Below are 21,842 nucleotides of genomic sequence, written 5' to 3' on the forward strand. Positions count from 1 at the left end.
TCCTTTCATCGCAGTTTAGGTATGACTCCTTTTCAAGCGGTGTTTGACAGATTTCCACCTAAACTTGCAAGATATGAACAAAATCCTAAAGATCCTATTTCAGTGAAAGAAGCTCTAACAGCAAGAGATGAAGTCTTATTACAATTGAAGGCTAATTTATTGAAATCTCAGAACTATATGAAACAACAAGCCGATAGAAGAAGGCGAAACATTCAATTGGAGATGGGTGATCTGGCATTGGTTAAGCTGCAACCATATCGGCAACAATCCTTGGCCTTGCGAAAAAATCAAAAACTAGGACTCATGTTTTTTGGGCCGTTTGAGGTGGTGGAAAAGATAGGAGTTGTTGCTTATAGATTACAATTACCTCGCACTGCTAAAATTCATCCTGTGTTTCATATTTCCTTGCTCAAGAAATTCCAAGGCAATCTACCATAACAATATCTTCCCTTACCCCTAACAACATCAGAATTTGGTCCTATAGTGCAACCCTGGAACATACTAAGGTGTAGAGTGGTAACAAGGAATCACAAGAAGGTATCACAAGTATTAGTGTAGTGGGACATTTAAGATCCTAAAGAGGCTACTTGGGAGGATGTAGAAGAAGTGAAACAAGCATACCCCTTGTTCAACCTTGAGGACAAGGTTGTTTTTTATAAGGAGGGTAATGTAACATGCATAAAAGAGAAAGGGCAAAAAAGGGAATGCACACCTGAAATGGGTAAGGGACAAATGGGTAAATTGGCAAAGAATTCTGGTAACAGAGAAACTGTTAGAAAGAGCACGCGTCCAGCCAAGAGAAGCATGTATTTGAAGGACTACGTGTGAGCAGAAGGAGGCTGGCATGTGGTATGACATTTCTTCCTGAATCTTCTCTGTATCGGTGGTCTCTTTCCTATTCTTCTATTAATTCTGATTTCTTCTCTGTCAGGTGGAATACTATATTCTTCCAGCTCAAGCACCATTACCCATTATCATTTACACTATTATATTAGTGTTACCATTGTTTCAATTGTATTTTGCCATTGAATATATACATTTCATACTTCCATACTATACTTTGTTACTTTCAGTGCATCAATAAAATCAATTGTTTCATACAATTCAAGATATATATGAAGAATATCATATATGATTAAATATCTTTCTGAACATATATAAAATAAAATTCTCTCTAATTGAATATCGCCAGTGTTGTCATATATTTATCAAAAAATCACAAGAAAGGAAAAGACTCTACAGATCAAAGACTACAAGAGAATCTCCAGAAGATTGAATCCACAATGTTATGATATTTGAAATTAAAATTTTTGAATGAAAAAAAAAAGGAAATAAAAGATAATACACATGAAGTAATACATTTTGAATGAAATATCAAGAACTTCGATATGAAGAAAGAATAAGATGTTTGAAGATATGAAGAATATGATGAACTGAATATGAATCAATGACTAAATGGAACAACGTGATTATAAGTACCTGAATCAAGATGAAGAAGACAAAAAGAATGCGAGAGAAAAATACCAAAGTGTTGAAACACTATCAAGTATTCAAAAGAAAGAAAAGTGAGAATACTCTAAGAGCTTAGAGTTAAATTCATTTTTGTATAAGGTGATATTTCATTGAGTGTTAACCATTGTAATATCCTTCACATAATGAAGTATACCCTATTAGCATGATTGAATTCTCTTGTGTGAGATATTATTTTGTTTTTTGTAATTGATAGTTCTTGATCTCAGGGGAAGAGGTTAAACTCATTGTAGCCTAGAGAGGTTTATACTTGGACACCTGGAAATATTGATAGTTGTGATTCTAGGAGAGGGTTAAACTTTTCGTAACCTAGAGAGACTAATACTCGTGCTGGTAAAGGGATTTGCTTAATGGAACTTTTCAATTAGGTTTCTTAAGAGATTGAACGTAGCTTCAAGGTGTGAGGTGAACTAGTATAAATTCTTGTGTACATTCTTTTATGTCTCATTTTTTTATTTTATTTACAATAGCATGTTTGTGCAAAACGATTTTAAAATTTCTACCGACTCTATTCGTCCCAACCCTTCTAGAGCCACCTTGCACGAACAAAGTCTTGTTATTCAATCTTCTTAATTTGACAATCTGATAGTCTCTTGGTTGTTTTGATCATCGATTTCAACATTCATATTTCTTTGATCAATTTGAACTTAATCAACATATCACTTAGTGGTTTGTTAATTCTTTTTTGAACCATCTAATGATCTGGACTTGACTCGTCTAATGTGTATCTTTACTTTACTTGTTCAGTCATTCTTCTATTTGAGTCATCTAATAGAAGTACTCTTCTAATAGGGATATTCAAAATTTAACTACATAAGTTGACTTTGACTCATCTAATACTGATACTCGTCTAGTACCTTGTTGTGCTTTTGTTGACTCGTTTAATGCTTTATTTGACTTGTTTACTACTTGTAAGAGTATAATGCCTTACTATATCATGTTGACTTATCTTGTCAACATATTTCTTTACTGAGTTGAAGTGAGTTTGTACTGTTTGAGTCATCTATGGCATGATCTTCTAATAGATTTACTCATCTGATCGAGCTTATGACTCGTCTAATTAGCACATTTGACTAAGCTCGTCCAAGCTTCACTTTCTTCCATGTTTGCTTCAGACTTTAGGCATCATATGCTCAATGTTAATTGTGTTTTTGTTATACTTAGCTTAAACGCATTGAACACACATTAGTTAAACACAAGCATATATTCACAATAAAGAACACAGTCATAATATATATATATATATATATATATATATATATATATATATGTATATATATATATGTATATATATATATATACATATACATATACATATACATATATATATATATATATGTTTGTGTCCGATGAAGTCTTTGACCTAACTCTTATGTGCAATGCTTATCTAAGAGTATTGTCAAATCATCTTTAGCTATCTGGAACATTACCTCAGTACTTGACTCTCTTATTTCATTACAAATTTTGTTATCATCTAAATCTACTTATTGTCGTGTCTGGCTAATGAGGTTTTCCTACCTAATGCTAACAATTGAGTCATTATAGATGGTTGACTAGTAGTAGAGTTTAAGTTCTACCTCTGTAAGGCCTCATGAAGTGTTTGTTTTAATAGATGTTACTTAAGTCATAAGTGGGTTTTGTGATGATAGGTTTGAGGGTGACAACGCCTTTGGTGGGGCTAACTTAAGTTTAGTTAAGGTTTTTGAGATGGTATATTGAGAGTTTTGAGGTGAATCAAGAAATGGAAAAATTCTAGGTTTAGGAAAAAGATTTGAGTTCAACCTTAGCATGTTTAGGTGTTATATTGTTAAGGTTCGTTCTTTTGGGGATAAAGGTTGGGTAATGTTTCTTTTTTTGGTGTGGTGTGTATGACTATGAAGTTATCTATGATTGATTGGGATTAGATGATATTAGGCTTCATCCTCATTGGATAGATCTAGGTGAATATAAAATTGGATGAAATTGAGCACTTAAAGCTTGAAGAGGAGAAGAAGCTTCATTTCTTGGTAGTGATGCAATGCTTACTAATGATCACATTTTCAACCACATTTAAAACATTAAATATTAGTTTTCTTGGATTATAATTGAGAATAAATTCATTGTTTTAACTAGAATTTTCCTAATTGTAGTTAATTGAGTTTTAACTACAATCATTAATAAAAATAAGTTTTAAGCTTTGATAAACGTTAGACAATCTAGTTTGTTGAGTTTCACTAAATGGTATGATGGATCATCTATGTGTTGATAAGTGATTTATATGTTTGAATACACATATGCTTTATAATTTTCTAATATGTGTTTTGTGGAGCTAAGAAGAAATTGAAGTAATATATCATCTATAGCTGATATAGTGATAGATGGTTTAATAGACCTATGAACACTTCAATAGTTTATTTAATTTGTTAATTTAAATTGAATGATCTTATTCAGGAAACATGTATAATTCACTTATAGGAACAAATTGTTATATGAAATTATGAATAACTTTAATTTATAATTATATCTATGATATTAGTTATCTTAAAATTAAAAAAAATATTTAAAATTTTAAGATTATATAATAACTTTTCATATAAAGTGCCTTATGTTATAAAGATTAATATACGCAATAAAAGAGATTATAGAATCAATTGTTAATTGATTTATATTTACAATGATTATTTTGTAAGAGTTACCTAAATAATTAAGGACATAAAAGAAACATACATTGATACACTATCAAACAATACACTCTATGCTATAAATAATTTTGTTCTTAAACCAATAATCAAATATAGTAATAAAGGAATTGATTGATTATTTTTTAATGCTTACAGGGCTAAAATTAATGAAATAACTTGGACTATTTTATAGAACTTGGAATGTTGAAAATGCAATTATGCATAACAAACAGATTTCATATTAGTACTCAAGTATAGTCTAGTCCCAACATTTAACATTGCATTTTACAACTTTCGTATTCATTTTATCAATTCAAATTTTGAATATTTGTGATTCAATTTATGTATGAAAGTTACTTGTATACTAATTGAAAATTTTAGTTAAAAAAATATTAAGCTACTAAAATTTGCAAATTCAATTTCTCACAACTGTAAGTATTAACACTTAATAACTTATCAAGGAAACACTGAAAAATAACAATATGCAAACTTTAGACTACATTACATTATGTTTTTTTGTTGTTGCAAATTCTCTTGGACATAATCATTAATGTGATTGGTGCCCCCAAGTTCACTCCACTATACAAAGACAATGACAATTGATCTCACCCGTACTTTTGGTTCAGAATCACCACTACTACTTATCCTAACGATTTATAAAATCAATTTAATTTTCTTAAGTTATGGAACATTCAATCTGGACCACCCAACACCAACATTAATATTTTCACTATATCATCTTCTGAACAATAATTCATCACCAAAACAGAATATCCAAAATGCACTTTACCTTCGAAATATACATATCAAACAGAACATTCCAAAATTCCCATTTCGAAACACAACACATAATGTCATCAATGTTCCAAGAATCTTAGGGTAGAATTAAAATATTGTAAAACATGCGTCATTATTTACCCTTTTAAGCCTCTGTCTGAGAAACCTTTATTTAGAATCCTTTTCAGAATTACTTTTATTAATTTTTATCCTAAAGTGCTGCATAACATAAGAGTACAAATCCTTTTCTAATGTACGTACCCTGCAGAACAGTACATAATGATGATATTGGGTACATTCGTATAAAGAAAACAATGATATCACTGTCCTTCTACCTTTCATTTATTCAATCTCAAACAGCAATTATGACAAAACGAAGCAGACAATGAACTCGTTGCCATATCATATCATAACAAATTTTGGACGCAACTGAACTCTCAATTCACACGCATCCGTGCATCCCTATCCATCCACATCTCTTCAACACCATCATCACCTTTTTTTTTTCATATTCTAACTATTTGTAATTAAATCTCTTTTAATTAAATAATTACATTGACGATGCAAATAATAACAATTTTTTATTTAATGTTTAAATCTGGTTAGATATCAATTTGGGTATAGTGCGAATGGATTATATTAACATATTATTTATGTGATATGTTTCATTAAATAATTCATATTAATATCATGGTTTTAGAAATAAAATAATGTTATAATCCGGAGATGTAGATATTTCTTTTTTTGTTTTGGTTGAAAGTAGCTTCTATTTTTATGTGGGTAATTAAATAGATATTTTATATAAAAATACTGATGAATATTAAATACAATAAATAAATATAATAACTTTCTACGAACACTAAAATGAAAACTATATTAAATATTTTTTGTTTGTGAAAGAATAAAGTAAGGATTAAATTAGTAATCTAAATGGTTATATAAATAAATTGACATCATATATATATATATATATATATATATATATATATATATATATATATATATATATATATATATATATATATATATATATATATATATATATATAACGTTGGTATTTTACAACGTGTAATGTTTGAAATAAATATTTACATTATGTAACTAAAATTTATAATATGAATGTAATTTTTATTTGTGATATATATTAGGATATAATATTTTGTTACAAAGCACTACCTTTTTTTTATTTACTATCAATAGCTTTTTTTTTAATAATTAATAATAATAAAAATAATGTAAGAAGTTAATAATTCTTTAAATAACGAGGACATTCTTTTAGTTAATAATAACAATAAAAACTCCGAAAAGTGTTCTTGTTCTATATAACTATTACAAATTACATATTTCAATTTGCTTGAATAATGTTTGTCGAAAAACTTTTAAGATAAGAAAAACTTATTTTTCATAACTTAAATAAGTTAAGAAAAATGAAATTTTAGATAATTAACATGGAATAACTTCTATGTGTAAAAGTACCAGTAATTGATTTTCTCAAAGAAAGAGAAATTCAAGATTCAAATATGCAAATTTAGTTTTCGTTAGCCAAAATACCTTTATTGAATAATAATAACTACTACGTAAAGTGTTCTTGCTCTATATAACTATTACACATTACATATTTGAATTTGTTTGAATAATGTTTGTTGTAAAACTTTTAAGATAATTAGTATGAAATAACTTCTAAAACAATTATGGATGTGGAAAAGTAGCAGTAGTGGATTTTGTAAGAAAAAAATTGAAATTCAAGATTCAAATATGCAAATTTATTTTTTAAAAATATAAATATGAATAAAAAGCTTATAGTTATCAATTTAAAATCTCCATGTTCAATTCTACCGACAACATATCAGTTTTCTGTTAGTTATGATAAGAAATCAATCGTTTTATTAAAGATAGGATACAACATTTAATTAACAAAATTATATAATTTTTAAAATTATTATTATAAAAAGTAACAAAGAATAGTATGCTATCGGGGAAAAAGTGTCAAACCCATTAAAATTCACTAAAAATCCCATCTTAGTGAATTACACGTGTCAAGGAAAGGGATCTGAAAATCAGATAGTGGGAGGTAGGTGTAAGCAGCTGAGTAGCCGTTCGACTTTGACGGTAAGAGTAAAACTCAAAGTTTTTAAAAATTCACGCCACTTTCTGCATGCACCCTTCTTCTCCAGATTTCTAAACTTTCATTCTCTCCTCCTTCTCTCTAAAAAGCTCTTACTTCTCTCTAAGGATTCTCATAGTTTCTTCTTCCGATCATCACTCAGGCACCATTTTCACTCTTCCGATGTCAAGAGCTTTCGATTGAACCGATCGGTTTGTGAAGCTGAGCTGGTAAGTTCTTCTCTTCACTCAGCCGTGCGGTTTCCTGGACGTGCAAACCAAGTTCTGGTTTCATGTGTTGATCATCCTTCTAAATTGAGTGGTTCTGATAGTGTTTTGGTTTTTACTTGGTTTAGTTTTGGAAATTTTTGAGCGTTGAGGGTAGAAGGACTTATAGAGGTGAACCAATAACCATATCTGGAAGCGTTCGGTCATGTTAAGAGGTAAGGGAAGCTTATATAATTTGATTAAGATTCTTGTTTTGAATGGATGCATGTTCGTTGAATGCTGAATGAATATGAAATATGGTTGTTACTGCATTGTTGGTTGTATAAGTATATGAATCCAAAATATGAGAAACGAGAATGATATCGTGTTCGATGATTTGGTTGATGATGAAATATTGTATGTTATTTAAAAGTATTGATGATTAATGAAAGCCATGAAATGGGTAGGGATGTTGTCTGAGAGTCATTCTGTAATACTCTACTGTATTATGTAAACTGTGATCGAGAGTCAGTATTGACCATTCAGTTATACTTGAGTAATTGGTCTTGGACCAAGCGTTCGTTTTCAGTAGCGTTCGTTCTTAATAAGTGTTTGGTATTAGACCATCGCTCGTTCGATATAGTGTTTGGTTTTCTTGTGGACTCGGTTGGAACTGGACTCTTTCATTTGAAGAGAATTCCAGTTGAGGACCTAGCATTTCCATTTTGGTTATATCTGTAAATAAGAGTTCAACCAAGGATATTCGTTCCTTGGTGTTTGGTTGTAAACTTCAATATATTTATATGTATTTGTATATTTTGTTCGTTCTTGAACACTAGTTAAATGGTATTTGATATTTATCAAGCCTTTATTCTATAAGTTTAGTGGTGCTCGGTCTTACACCAAGTGCTCGTACTAAGTGGTGCTCGATCTTAAACCAAGCGCTCGACATTGATTCCTTAATCTAATTTTATAATAAGAGCATTCGGCCAATACCAATAGCGTTCGGTCTCTATAGTGCTCGGTCTTCGACTAACACTCGTTCTCCTTGATGTTAAACTCATAAATAAGCTAAGTATTTATAGCGTTCAGTTTCTTCATATAATTATGTCCGTTATTATTATTTGATGTCATACAATATCAGTTTCTAATGGTGTTCGGCCTAGAGTCTTAGTACTCGGCCTAGGCTTAGTTGCGTTCGGTTTAAACTCTCAGGGGTCAGTTTAATGAAACAGCTCACCTTGTAAATAACGTTCGATTCTATCAGTCCCTGAGAAGTATCATTGTATTCGGTCTCTTTCACAACCTCGATAGTAACTCTCCCGGTTTGATTTGTTTTGAGCTGGGAAACATCTCGGTCCACTCCAAGTGTTCGGTCTTGTTTTGGTTTGAAGATTAACGTTCGTTATTCAGTATCCTATGGGATCTTTAGTCAAATTGGTTCAGTTGGAGGTTTTGACAATGAAATATGATGGAATATGATGTAGAAGAAATGAGTATGAATATGAAAGAGTATTCTAGGAGGAATATCTCATGAATTGGTATTGGAATGGTAAAGTATGAATGTGGTCAGACTAAGCTGTCGTTCATCTTGACATTCTAATGGTCACCGAGTCTCAAGTAGAGAATGGTGGCGCATGTGGTGAGAATAGCAGGAGGCCTGGTTGCGTATAGCTTGGGGTTCCAGCTATCGGACTAAACTCATATGTAGACTTGGGTTTCCAGCTACGGGATGAAGGGCTAACCCCGTGTGGCGGGTTGGGTTTCCAGCTATGATAATTTTGATGGTTTTCCAGATAACCTTTCCACGGGTGCACGAACGTCGTAGCTACACAGAATTCATACAGTCCGGACAATCAGAGTCAAGTGGTCGTTATTTGCATGCCATGATGTATGAATTATGATGGTTATTGTTTGATTGAATGATGAAGATTGTATGTTTTATTGGATGAATTAAATTACATAAAGCTTACCCTATTTCCTGTCTTGTCCGTTTTGTACGTTCGGTCGTTTGTCCTGTTGTAATGATCATCCGTGTGGATGTGAGCAGAAGTAGAAGAGTTGCTGGAAGAAGCACTGGAAGAGGTGGAAGTGAAGACTGAACCTTAGGACGTTCGGCCAATTGTTGGCCTCTTCTTTTATGGAAACGTTTTGTAAACCGTTCGTTCTACTTATAGCCATTGTACAGTTTTAACTCCCTGCTATTTAGTAAGGTCGTTCGGCCATAGTCCTATTTTTTGTAAGAACTATCTGTAGTATTATGAATGCGATGTTCCTATTATATGGTTTTACACTATATTTTTGGAATGTTACAAAAAGTATACTTTGCGACTAATTTTTTCTATGGATTAAAATAAACAATTTTTTTTCATATTTAATATACCTGTATATAAATAAATTTTAATTTATTCAATTTTATTTTATATCATTGTTTAAAAAATATCCTTGTATTTAATTTAAACAAAGCCCATTTTGATGTAGAATTAGTTGTTTGTAGTTTTATTATTTATTTTAAGTAATTTCATCACTATTAATAAAATGTTAACTAACTATATTTCCTTTTGAAGATATAATATGTTATTCTTTTCTATTTATTAAAATAATTACCAAACAAATATAACCGTTTTAATTTGTTGATAATAGAATTTATAACTAATACATAATAACAGTTTATATAGTTAATGATAACAAGGTTTACAATTTTTAAATCAACCTTTCTAGTTTACGTAAAATATAATAACAGTTGTTGTTGCATTTTTAAAATTAAGAAAATTGATGAAATAGCTTATGAAAAGTAACAAAATTGAATAAAAAGAAAATAATAACAATAACAGAAAGAGGTGATTAATAAATGTTTAATTAATTAATTAATTAATTATCATTCATTCATTCTTCATGGATAATATATAAATAAAAGCACCAATTTATCATCTGAAACATACAGTACCATCATTCTCTTGTTGGAGACTTTGAAAGAAGTTGAATCACTGCAAAATGAGGATCGAGCAAGAGAGTGACGGAGTCTCAGCTTCCACAAAGCACCTAGTATTTGCGTATTATGTCACTGGTCATGGTTTTGGCCATGCCACTCGAGTTACTGAGGTCTCTGTCTATGCCAAGACACCTTTGTTTTTCTAATTAAATGGGTGCTTTATCTTTCATTCTTAAAAATTGCTTTTTGTTTCTGGGTTTTTAGTTTTGGCCTTGATCATCTGGTATAAAATGAAAAAAAAATTGATTTTTTCTGTGTCTGTTTTGTGGGGGTAGTTTTTTCTTTTTGGTTTTGTTATGATGGAGTGTTTTTTTTATTATTATTCGAATTGTATGCTAGGTGGTGCGGCATTTGATTCTCGCGGGGCATGATGTGCACGTCGTCACTGGTGCTCCTGATTTTGTTTTCACCACTGAAATACAGTCTCCTCGCTTGTTCATTCGCAAAGTGAGTTTGAATTTTTTGCTTATTTATCTATTTCTTTTATCTTTAAAGTCTCTTTATAATGCTATCCGAAAGACAGTGTTCATAATCTAGTTAATAATTAATATGATTGTTAAGGAAGAAGTAATGTCTAAACGCATATGTGTAACCTGTGGATCGTAGTCTATCCTTGTTGCTTTTGGAAGCTTCATGATTTTGATGAAAAAGGGGAGTTCTGTGCTGTTAAAAAAATGTTGTTTAAGGGTTGTTAATGTTCTTCGGTGGAGTTTCTTTTAGTGTCATGTTGATCCCAATTGCAATAGATAGCAACCCGGATCAGATCGAACTGTTTGTGAGAATTTTCAATTTGTGTACATGTACAATGCTTTAAAGAGGTTGCTTATAAAGTTCATGTTTGTTTATCCATCTGTGTAAAATAGGTGCTTTTGGACTGTGGAGCTGTTCAGGCAGATGCGTTGACCGTTGATCGCCTTGCCTCTTTGGCTAAGGTATGGCAATGCCATTGCCTTTTGGATTGTTTATAGTTGTTGAGTTTTGAGGTAGATGCCTTAATATTGTTTCTTTCTGTTGCTTATCCCTTGCTTGTTTGTGGTTATGTTAGTATTCTGAAACAGCAGTGAAGCCCCGTGCAAAAATCTTGGCTCAAGAATCTGAGTGGTTGAACTCTATTAAAGCTGACTTAGTGGTACATTACATCTTCTTCCCCTTTTTATTGGAAACAAAAGTGAAAGGGAAACTGATAACTAATTCATAATGCTTATAATAACTTCTAACACATTAGTTTGGACTTCTGAAAAAGGTAGTTATAAGGATGGTTAAAAAATTGATTGTTTGATAAAGATTTTATGTAACAGAAGTAATTTTGCATTTGATTATAATTATGAAAAAGTAGTTTGTTTGGGTTTGTCCCCTTTTTCTGGAAAAATTACTTACCATCTCTTAGAAAAATTAGGTATAGGACTTGTAAATTTTAAATTCAGCAAGATTTTTTTGTCTGGAAAACAGTCTCCCTTTCTTTCTCACAACTGTTTCTCTTGTTTATCACCATTTTATTTTTCAGAAATACATTCCTATCTTCTAAGAAAAATCTAAGATCTGATTATTTTCAGATTCTGCATTTTTCTCCCCAAAAGCTTATCCAAAAAACTTTAAATATTTTACAACTGTTTTTAAAAAGAACATGAATTTTTCCTCCTCAAAAATAAAATTTGTATATTGTATATTTGGTGGATCCTTGTAAAGCTAACACGAGAAAACAGGTCTCGGATGTTGTCCCAGTTGCATGTCGAGCAGCAGCGGATGCAGGCATTCGCTCTGTTTGTGTGACCAATTTCAGGTATCGTATGCACACCTCCATTATCCTTTAATTTCTTTTTCTTTTGTTTCTTACAGTAATTGGTTGAGGGAAGACCATTATATGTAGGAAGCACAGGAGTTGTTTGCCTATGATTTCAGAAAATTTAGCTGACAAATATATTTTCATGAATTTTATGTATCATCTCAGTTTAGGGTATTTTTATCATCATTTCAGTATTCCAAATGCATGTCATAGATCAACTTTAAGTTGCTTACAGGGATATGCATATACTTTCTACTTTATTGCCTGTATCAATTGAAACTTTAAATGTACATGTATGTCCAAGAGTGATTGTTTTTGTTCAGAGCCCATTTTTAGTCTTGTTCCATGTCTTTGTGATTTCAGTTGGGACTTCATCTATGCAGAGTATGTCATGGCTGCTGGACTAAATCATCGTTCAATAGTTTGGGAGGTTATAAATCTTCTTCATATAGCAAGTTATCTTGTTTCATATCTTTGTTTGTCGAGAGAAATTTATAGAAGTTGTTGATTCTCTGATTTGTCCCAGAATTTGGAATTTTTATGCTCAGCATTTAGTCACTTGTATAAAACTTGTGACAAATATGTAATTTTACAAGTTATTTTTCAATTTTTCTCAACTATCAAGGTTGTTGAAGACTCATGAAAGAATTCACAAATAAATTAATGCTTCATCTCTACATCCCCTCCACATTTATTTGTTAAAATTTCTTAGAAAGTAGACTTCAAGCTTAGCCTAACCTCATAAACTGTCTTGTAATGTGAGGTTTGCACCCACCTATAGACTATAATTAGGCCATATCTCTAGTTGATGTTCCAACTCATCCTCTCATTCCTGAACATTTTGAATGTGAGGCTAGATATTTGTGGGATTTTAGATAGAGACCCAATAGTGGATGGTATGATAGACCTAACATATCTCATTAGGCTAGGCTGTGATACTATCTTAGAAAGTGGACTTATTTGGAAGTCATCTATGTTCTTAGTTTGTAATGCTAATGTCGTAATTGTTCAGATACCCTGCAGTGGGTACAGATATGACCTAGTTTGTTTCCAACAATAACTATGAAGCAGAAGAATAGGCTGAAACTTTTAAAAGGAAAATTATGCTCTTAGTTTTGTCCTTTTTCACTTGTTATGCTTTGTGCTTGAAACATGATAAATAAGTGTAATTGAATATGCATTGCTGCAGATAGCGGAGGACTATTCACATTGCGAGTTCCTTATTCGCCTCCCAGGATATTGCCCAAGTAGGTCAATTTTTATATAATTTCATGGCAATAACCTAATATTAATTTAATATCCCCTTTGATGTGGATATGGGAATGATTAAATAGAATTTGGCATCTCCAATTTTTGCAGTGCCCGCTTTTCGGGATATTTTTGATGTCCCTCTCGTTGTGAGGAGGTTGCACAAATCTGCAAAAGAGGTATACCTTACAAACCAAGATGAATCTTATGATACGATGTCCTATCTCTTAATCTGAGCTTGTGATTTTTCTTGTTGAAGGTGAGGAAGGAACTTGGGGTAACTGATGATGTGAAACTAGTTATTCTAAACTTTGGTGGGCAGGTAATTATCTAGAGCTCCTCTTTTAAGGACCAAACCTTGATTTTTTCTTGGTATGGGTTGTAATAATTGCTTGCTATCTGTGTCTCTTTGACTTTCTTGATACGATGTTGTTCATGTACTTGAATTTTTGAATGCTGTTGTAGTGATATGTTTTGGTTGTGTGGGATATTTTAATGTCCTACTTAAGTATCAAATGCAAAACAGTGTGATGCCCTTATTCCTGATGTCATTCTTTCAGTTTTTCTGCAGTTATCTTCCCTCATGACCATCTTTTTACATAAAACAGAAGCTTCAATTAAAATCTCATGATTAAAGTACATGTATAATAATTAGTATTATGTATCACTCTATCCTTGATTTCAGTTATCATATGTGCGTTGATTATTTCCTCATGAAGTTAATAATGTTTTTGATATAACTGTGGGTACTCTTTTGTATTCTGTAAAATCAGCAGTGCATATATTCGTGTGTTGTTCTAATTAACATTTCTGGCACCAACACAAATTCATAATAAAAGTCTAAACTTCCAGTAAAGATATTTTGCAGTATATTTTATTGTCAGTTCTGATTTTTTTATTGATCTTTTGTAATCTATTGACCATGCACTTGTAAATTTTACACTTTTCTGGATTTTGGGGCATGGAACTCGACTAATGATTTGAAACAGAGTCACTACCTTTTCATCTTACTTTTTCCTCTATTATGTTTTGTCTCCAGCCATCAGGATTGAAGCTAAAGGAGGAATTCTTACCGCCTGGCTGGTTGTGCCTGGTACTTCTTCAACCAGTCTGCTATGTATCGTTGTCTCATTTAAAACGTTCATTTATTGTACTTGTGTATTATTGTGATGCCTTATTTCTACGATCCAGGTTTGTGGTGCTTCTAAAAGTGATGACCTTCCACCTAACTTCATAAAACTTGCTCAAGATGCGTATACACCTGACATTATTGCAGCATCTGACTGTATGCTTGGTCAGTATAAAACACATTGTTGCAACTAAAAATGGATTAGATGAAAGAGTTTCTAATTGCTGTTTGTTATTATAGGGAAAATTGGATATGGCACAGTTAGTGAGGCCTTGGCATACAAGTGCCCTTTTGTCTTTGTACGAAGAGATTATTTCAATGAAGAACCTTTTTTGAGAAATATGCTTGAGGTAGTTTATTGACTTTCTCTGTTAGGTTTGTTTTTCTTTTTTTTTTTCTTTTTGCTTCAATGTTATTTGTTTAGAGTGCCTTACACAAAATTATCTTTCTTTTTTAGCATTATCAATGTGGTGTTGAAATGATTAGAAGGGATTTACTGACTGGTCATTGGAGACCTTATCTTCAACGAGTGTTAAGTTTGAAACCCAGCTATGAAGGAGGCATTAATGGTGGTGAGGTACTATATTTTTCTTTTACTAATCAACTCTTCAAAAACTATATTTATAGTTGTGGAACGTCTGGTCAATGGCAGGAGTAGCGTATGGACTCATGTTGAAGAAATAGAGTGTATAAGAATCAAGTTAATTTGTCTAAATTATTATTTTAGGAATGATAGAAATTTCTAACCTTCCTTTTTTGTCTCATGACCACAAAGTGTCTGTTTGAATGATGAATTGAAACTGTTTAAGAGGAAAAACATGATTTATGGGGTAATAGTAACATTAGTTTTTCAGAAGTTAAAAGAACTGTGAGAAAAGAAAGTTTGCAGTGGAGATACAAATACAATCGGAGCTCAAATGGGCTGAACCATGCACTTTTTATCTCAAAGGACCCAGTTGTAGTGTAACATATAAAGCTAATTCTTTGGCCCTCCTTTGTAACAACCTACACTAGAATTTTGAGTTAAAAATCTTTCAAGCTATAACTATTCTGAATTTATCTGATGAGACATTTACAACAATAAGACAGGTAATATTTAACCTAGCATTGTCATTGCCAGTAATTTTACTGCTCGGGGTAGATGTTTCAACATTGTGATCTGTTTCTGTAATTTGACTGAAATAATAAATTGTTTATCTTTTTATTGGATTGTAATCATCCACCAATTAGTGTTCGGATGTTTAAATTTTTCTAGGGTTGCTCCTTTCCCCACATTGATCATGTCTATCTATGTCACCATTGATGTTTTTAATCATTCCAAAAGAAGTGATTATTTTTTATAAAACATTTGAAAATGTAGGTAGCAGCACGCATCCTGCAGGAGACAGCTTTAGGAAAAAATTATGCATCAGATAAGGTAAACAATTTCTGGATATAACTTTTTGCATTGTTGGCTTTTGTTAAACTTTTCCAGCCTTGGCCAACTTTGCTTTCATGAAGATGTACTGAAAGTGATAATATTTTGAATTTTCATTTCAATTTTGACTTGTAATATCCAGCTTAGTGGTGCTAGAAGGTTGCGTGATGCCATAGTTCTTGGGTATCAACTTCAAAGGGCCTCTGGCCGAGACATTACAATCCCAGAATGGTATACAACTGCAGAAGACCAACTTGGGCCCACGACACCTGGTTCCCCTGTCGATGATGGAAGCTTAGCATTGAGCCCGTGGGTATCACCTTACTTTTTCAGGGGTATAATCTTGTTGGTTGTTTCCTAATAACTAATAATATAACTGTCTCCTTTTTGTTTCCTTGTATTGTTTCTTCAGGGACTTTGCAAACTTTGACATTCTTCATGGAGATGTTCAAGGACTTCCGGATACTATGGCATTCTTACATAGCCTGTCTGAATTAGAGGAGAAGCACAAAAGGCGGGAGCGTAAGGCTGCAGCCAGTCTCTTCAACTGGCAGGTGTTAATCATTTTTGTGTGGTCAATCAATTTTTTCTTTTACCCTAAGAGCTCTCAATGGATACTAGCAATCCTTTTAATGATTGAAATAATGATGAAATCTCATTACTATGACATTACCATGGCAGTACACTTCATTATCTATTAAATTTGAAGACCTTTTGCTGTTTGTTCTTTAACTTTTGACACTGTTCTATTCTTGTGACAGGAGGACATTTTTGTTACGAGAGCTCCTGGAAGATTAGATGTTATGGGTGGTATTGCTGACTATTCTGGAAGTCTTGTGCTGCAGGTTGAATCACTCTCCTAAGGGTTTTAGTGTTCATTACATATACTTTCAACTGTTAACTTTTTCACATACTTTAACGTTTATAATAATACATTATTATAGATTTGAAGCTCTATTGTTTAGCATGATGAATATGTACTACCGTATTACATGTCCAACTGCTACTACTGTATTGCATAACACTACTACTACTGCTACTAAAACTGAAATGTACAGTGCTAAACATTATTTTCAACTCATTGACTGACACGTTTCTCTACGATTAGTTTAGCCTGAAAATGTTACAGAACTGACAAAGTTATTCATAAAAACTACTACTCACTAAGGCCTTTTTATTCTCTTTCTTTCACTTTTCTGTAGATGCCAATTAAGGAAGCCTGTCATGTTGCTTTGCAAAGAATCCATCCAAGTAAACATAGGCTGTGGAAACATGCTGAAGCTCGGCAGAATGACAAAGGAGGAAATCCAACTGCTGTCTTGCAAATCGTATGTTGGAGAACATTTGGAAATTTCTATATACTATAAGTTCACATTGACAACTTGATTGGAGTTTTGCGTAACAACAAAGCTTGAGAAGTGAATAATCTTGATGATAAAACTACAAACATTAGCTGGATATCTTTCCTTGCAGTTTTTTCTATAATTAGACTTTCTTATTGTGTGATCTAAATGAATCTTGATCATGTCAGGTATCATTTGGATCAGAATTGAGCAATCGAGGCCCAACATTTGACATGGATTTGTCTGATTTTATGGAAGAAGGCAAACCAATCACATATGAGAAAGCAAAGAAATACTTTGCTCAAGATCCTTCCCAAAAGTGGGTAGCACTTGTGCATGATTTTATTATACGAGTAAGGCATGTCTGGCATTCCATGAGACTAATATGAATAACTATCACAGGTGGGCTGCATATGTAGCAGGTTCTATTTTGGTCTTAATGACTGAATTGGGTGTTCGATTTGAAGATAGTATAAGCATGCTGGTACCTCCTTTTCTCAACCTGTGTTACTGATACTTCACTTTACCAAACAATAAAATATCTTACTGAATGCTGATAACATTCCCCATGGGTGTTGATAACATTATTGCCAATGATTTTCACATTCAACTCGGTTCTCGAAGGGAGTATCTTGCCTCCTTTAGTGCAATGTTGAAACAATTGTACTGGCCTATAATTGTGCCACTTACTCTATCTCCATATTTTTTATATTCTAATATGTAGACAATGTAAACAAATATGTAGGTTTCATCTGCAGTTCCAGAAGGGAAAGGTGTATCATCTTCTGCCTCTGTGGAGGTTGCTAGTATGTCTGCTATTGCAGCTGCTCATGGTAATTATGCTTCAGTTATGTTAAATATTCAACCACTAAAATGTAAACTCTTTCATTATTTTTGGTCATTTTAATGCGACTTCACATCGAGTAAAATTAATCTTCTTCAAAGTGATTTCACAAAGGAGATCTCTTTTATCAATGGTTCATTCTCTTCTATCGAAAAGAGAACCTTCTCATTTTTCTGATCTTGATACCGTTTTGGTGTTTACTGAATGCCTAAATAGGTCCAATTTTTTTCATGTGGGTAAATTAATTTCTCTGTTTATGTAACTCAGGGTTAAATATCAGCCCAAGGGAACTGGCCATACTCTGCCAGAAGGTTGGACTTTATGCATTACTCTGATCCACATTGATTTCCTATGATTTTATATTTTATCTTTGGCATGCATTGTCCACCAGATGTAATTTCAATTGATCTCTTACAATTTTCATCAGGTGGAAAACCACATTGTAGGAGCTCCTTGCGGAGTCATGGACCAGATGGCTTCAGCATGCGGTGAAGCCAACAAACTTCTTGCTATGGTTTGCCAGGTGAGCATCATTACGAGTTATCTAAAATTATATTTTCTTATTCTTTATACACTATATCATGGTACTGCTCTTCATTGTTGTAGCCTGCGGAAATTATTGGTCTTGTTGACATTCCCAGCCATATCCGTTTCTGGGGAATTGATTCTGGAATAAGACACAGGTTTGTGATCTATCATGATTTGCCAAATTTCCTGCATACATCTTTTTCTGTTGTGACCATCAGTTTCGGTTTCCTAGAGTAAAGATGCTGTAATTATTGGTTGTGTTAATGAAACTAGAATTTTTGTTGTCTTTCGGGAAATATGAGGAAAAATGATGGCAAGATATTTTAACTGCCACTCACTTGTGGTGATAGACAGTTTCTACTTGGAGGGAACCATTGATACTTAACTCGCATCTATTATACATTAAAAGAGAGAGAAAGAGATGGGAGTAAAGATATAAATAGTGAAAGTTTCTGCTTACCCTAAATAAGTTTTATAAGGATTGCACTTGACAGAGCAGCAGAAACCTATGCTTTAACAAGAATATCCTGTTTTAGTCCTCCTTATTCTATCTTGGGCATGTTCATGAACTATCGTAAGTGTTGTCTATTTCAGCGTTGGAGGTGCAGACTATGGTTCTGTTAGAATTGGAACCTTTATGGGTATGAAGATGATAAAGGCCAAGGCTTCTGAGGAATTGTCCAAGAGTTGTGCTGCTAATGGGTTGAACTATGATGAAGTGGAACAAGATGATCTAGAACTACTCAAACAAGAAGCCTCCTTAGATTACTTATGTAATTTGCCACCTCATAGGTAAATCCTTTTTTCTCCTTTTCATAAATTAAATTATCACGAGTGGATTATTATGTCAGATAAATTATTTCTGCATATAGAACTACTACGATACTTACCTATAATCACCATACGATTGCTTATCCAATGGCTTCAAGGAGTATTATAAAATGGTCTCATTATCTGTTAATTGGATCATTATCATGCTTAAACATTGTATTGACCTTTTCAATTTCTTCATCAACTTGCTCTGTTAGATATCAATACTAATCCTTACAATTTTGGAACTCAAGTATTATTCATTTTTTATTTGCAGATTTGAGGCTCTTTATGCTAAGTCTCTTCCAGAGTCCATTGTTGGTGAGGCATTTGTAGAGCAACATGAAAATCATAATGATCCTGTCACTATTATTGATCAGAAGCGTACGTACGTAGTTAAAGCTCCCACAACGCATCCAATCTATGAAAACTTCCGAGTCAAGGTTAGGACTTCATTAAAGCATTAAATTGGTTTCAAGTAACTCATGATTTGTTCTAGTTGTTGCATTCTTTTGCCCAATTATTATGTACAAGTCTCAGTAAAACTCTCCTGTCGTAATTTTATACTTCAGAAAATTTGTCTTTGTCTTTTTTTTTTTTTGGAAAGTTAATTATGTAGTCAAGCCATTATATTTGGCAAATAACTGTTATATTATGTAGATCATAGGATGGTACATTTGAATACTTTGTCACACCTAATCCACGTTCTACAAGAGACGTTGACTCTTAAGAACATATTTTTTCATGTGGTAACTTTCACCTGGTATCATGATACAAGTATATATCATATTTTCTATTATAATTATTTGAATTTTAATTATTTATCCATCATCTTTTGTGCAGACCTTCAAGGCACTTCTATCATCTGCATCTTCAACCTATCAGCTTGCATCCTTAGGAGAACTGCTATATCAGGTACATCTACAGCTTCAGTTGATCAACTTACCATGATAATAAATTTCGATGAACACGGGATACTATTGGCTTTGGTTCCTATTTTTAGTATTTTAAACTCGATTTTTATCATATTATGAACAATGTCTTGTCAATGATAAATCATTCACTTTCTTTTAACATTCTTTGTATAAACAGGAAGATTAGAATAGTTAGTTGAATGTCTATATTATTTACTGTTTAATTGGAGACTTATTACTTGTTTGATAGAAAATTATTTTCCTGTTCCCTTTTTGAATATTAACTTTGGCATTGGAATTGAAGAATACCAAACTACAAATGGGGGAAAGTAATTGAGTTTTAACTATCTTATGCAGTGCCACTACAGCTACAGTGCTTGTGGACTTGGCTCTGATGGAACAGATAGGCTTGTACACTTAGTGCAAGAGTTGCAGCACAGTGCAGAATCTAAATCTGAAGGTGGGATTTTATATGGAGCCAAGATAACTGGTGGTGGTTCAGGCGGAACAGTTTGTGTAATTGGTAGAAACTGTCTCAAGAGCAGTGAACACATTTTTGAGGTATTCATTTCAATGAGTTTAAATTAATACAGTATCATAACTAAAAATACTGAACATCTCTTGTGGATAGAAGGTAAGTAAGGTTTTCATGATTAAGATTCTACTTGAATAAAGATTCTGTAGATGCTATCAAGGGAAAATAAATAAGAAAAAAATGAAATAATTTTTTTAAGTTAATTAGCTTTTCTAAAAGTTGGTTTTTAACTAATACTTAAATTTATTTGTAGAACTTAATTAGTTTATGTATAGCCTATTTCATTTTTTGTCTTTAAGTATCTATTAAGAAGTTTACCCAAACAAACTTTCAATAGTTTGCAAAAACTATAACTAAAAGCATGTTTAAACCAACTTTTTCTCATTGTAAATGCTGTTTGTTTTCTCATGGTAGCATCTGATTCTATCTTTGTAGAACTTAGCCATAGTGAGACATCATGAAATACTTGCAGTCTGAATCTTACAACGAATTTTGATGCAGGTTCAGCAGAGATACAAGAAAGCTACTGGTTATATGCCTTTTCTTTTTGAGGGTTCATCACCAGGTGCTGGAAAATTTGGGTACCTGAAAATACGCCGTCGAGCTGCCCCAAAAAAGGCTAATACGGGTGATGATGATGCTGCAGTCACAGTGGAAAATAGCAGTTGATCATGGCTTATAGTCCATTACCTTAGGAATTCTTACCTTCACTATCTTTCACGGAATATGTACAGTTTCGTTACATTTTGAACCATTTTTATCTATTATTTAACATTTGCACTTTCTTATAATGATTTTTTTTACTAAAATTTATATGGCCGTAAATAGTGAACAAAAAACATTATTTGAACTTTTGTTTGGGTGTTTCCTGATGTACCTTGTATTCCCGCGTATCAAAATTATTTGAAGCCAAATGGAAATTAACATAAACCGTATGGAAGTTTCTCTGAAAATAATTTTAGATAAAATATAAGTGAGATAATGAATGAGAAGGATAATGTGGTATTAATATATTATCAGAG

The 21,842-nt window shown here is 32.4% G+C and overlaps 1 protein-coding gene across 1 annotated transcript; it reads left to right on the forward strand.

Annotated features, from left to right (window-relative positions):
* The first annotated feature begins 10,216 nt into the window (after nucleotides 1–10,216).
* On the forward strand, nucleotides 10,217–21,633 carry LOC108338612 (L-arabinokinase). The gene is made up of 29 exons (XM_017575602.2): nucleotides 10,217–10,379; nucleotides 10,609–10,716; nucleotides 11,133–11,201; nucleotides 11,315–11,398; nucleotides 11,973–12,049; nucleotides 12,416–12,482; nucleotides 13,242–13,299; nucleotides 13,412–13,479; nucleotides 13,560–13,622; nucleotides 14,340–14,393; nucleotides 14,492–14,594; nucleotides 14,670–14,779; nucleotides 14,887–15,006; nucleotides 15,790–15,846; nucleotides 15,989–16,155; nucleotides 16,259–16,400; nucleotides 16,608–16,691; nucleotides 17,049–17,174; nucleotides 17,378–17,508; nucleotides 17,592–17,673; nucleotides 17,935–18,022; nucleotides 18,301–18,344; nucleotides 18,461–18,556; nucleotides 18,640–18,716; nucleotides 19,156–19,353; nucleotides 19,649–19,814; nucleotides 20,215–20,286; nucleotides 20,643–20,846; nucleotides 21,322–21,633. Exons 1-29 carry the CDS (start codon nucleotides 10,272–10,274, stop codon nucleotides 21,487–21,489), a joined length of 2,991 nt encoding a protein of 996 aa, XP_017431091.2. The 5' UTR covers nucleotides 10,217–10,271; the 3' UTR covers nucleotides 21,490–21,633.
* Nucleotides 21,634–21,842: the final 209 nt, after the last annotated feature.

The sequence above is a fragment of the Vigna angularis genome, chromosome 7 (assembly GCF_016808095.1).
Source record: "Vigna angularis cultivar LongXiaoDou No.4 chromosome 7, ASM1680809v1, whole genome shotgun sequence".
Classification (NCBI taxonomy): domain Eukaryota; kingdom Viridiplantae; phylum Streptophyta; class Magnoliopsida; order Fabales; family Fabaceae; genus Vigna; species Vigna angularis.

Coding starts and splice junctions, on each gene's coding strand:
- LOC108338612 (XM_017575602.2), top strand. CDS start 10,272: ATGAGGATCGAGCAAGAGAGTGACGGAGTCTCAGCTTCCACAAAGCAC. Junction 13,300..13,411: donor CCTCCCAGGATATTGCCCAA/GTAGGTCAATTT, acceptor CAATTTTTGCAG/TGCCCGCTTTTCGGGATATT. Junction 18,023..18,300: donor TGCTATTGCAGCTGCTCATG/GTAATTATGCTT, acceptor TATGTAACTCAG/GGTTAAATATCAGCCCAAGG.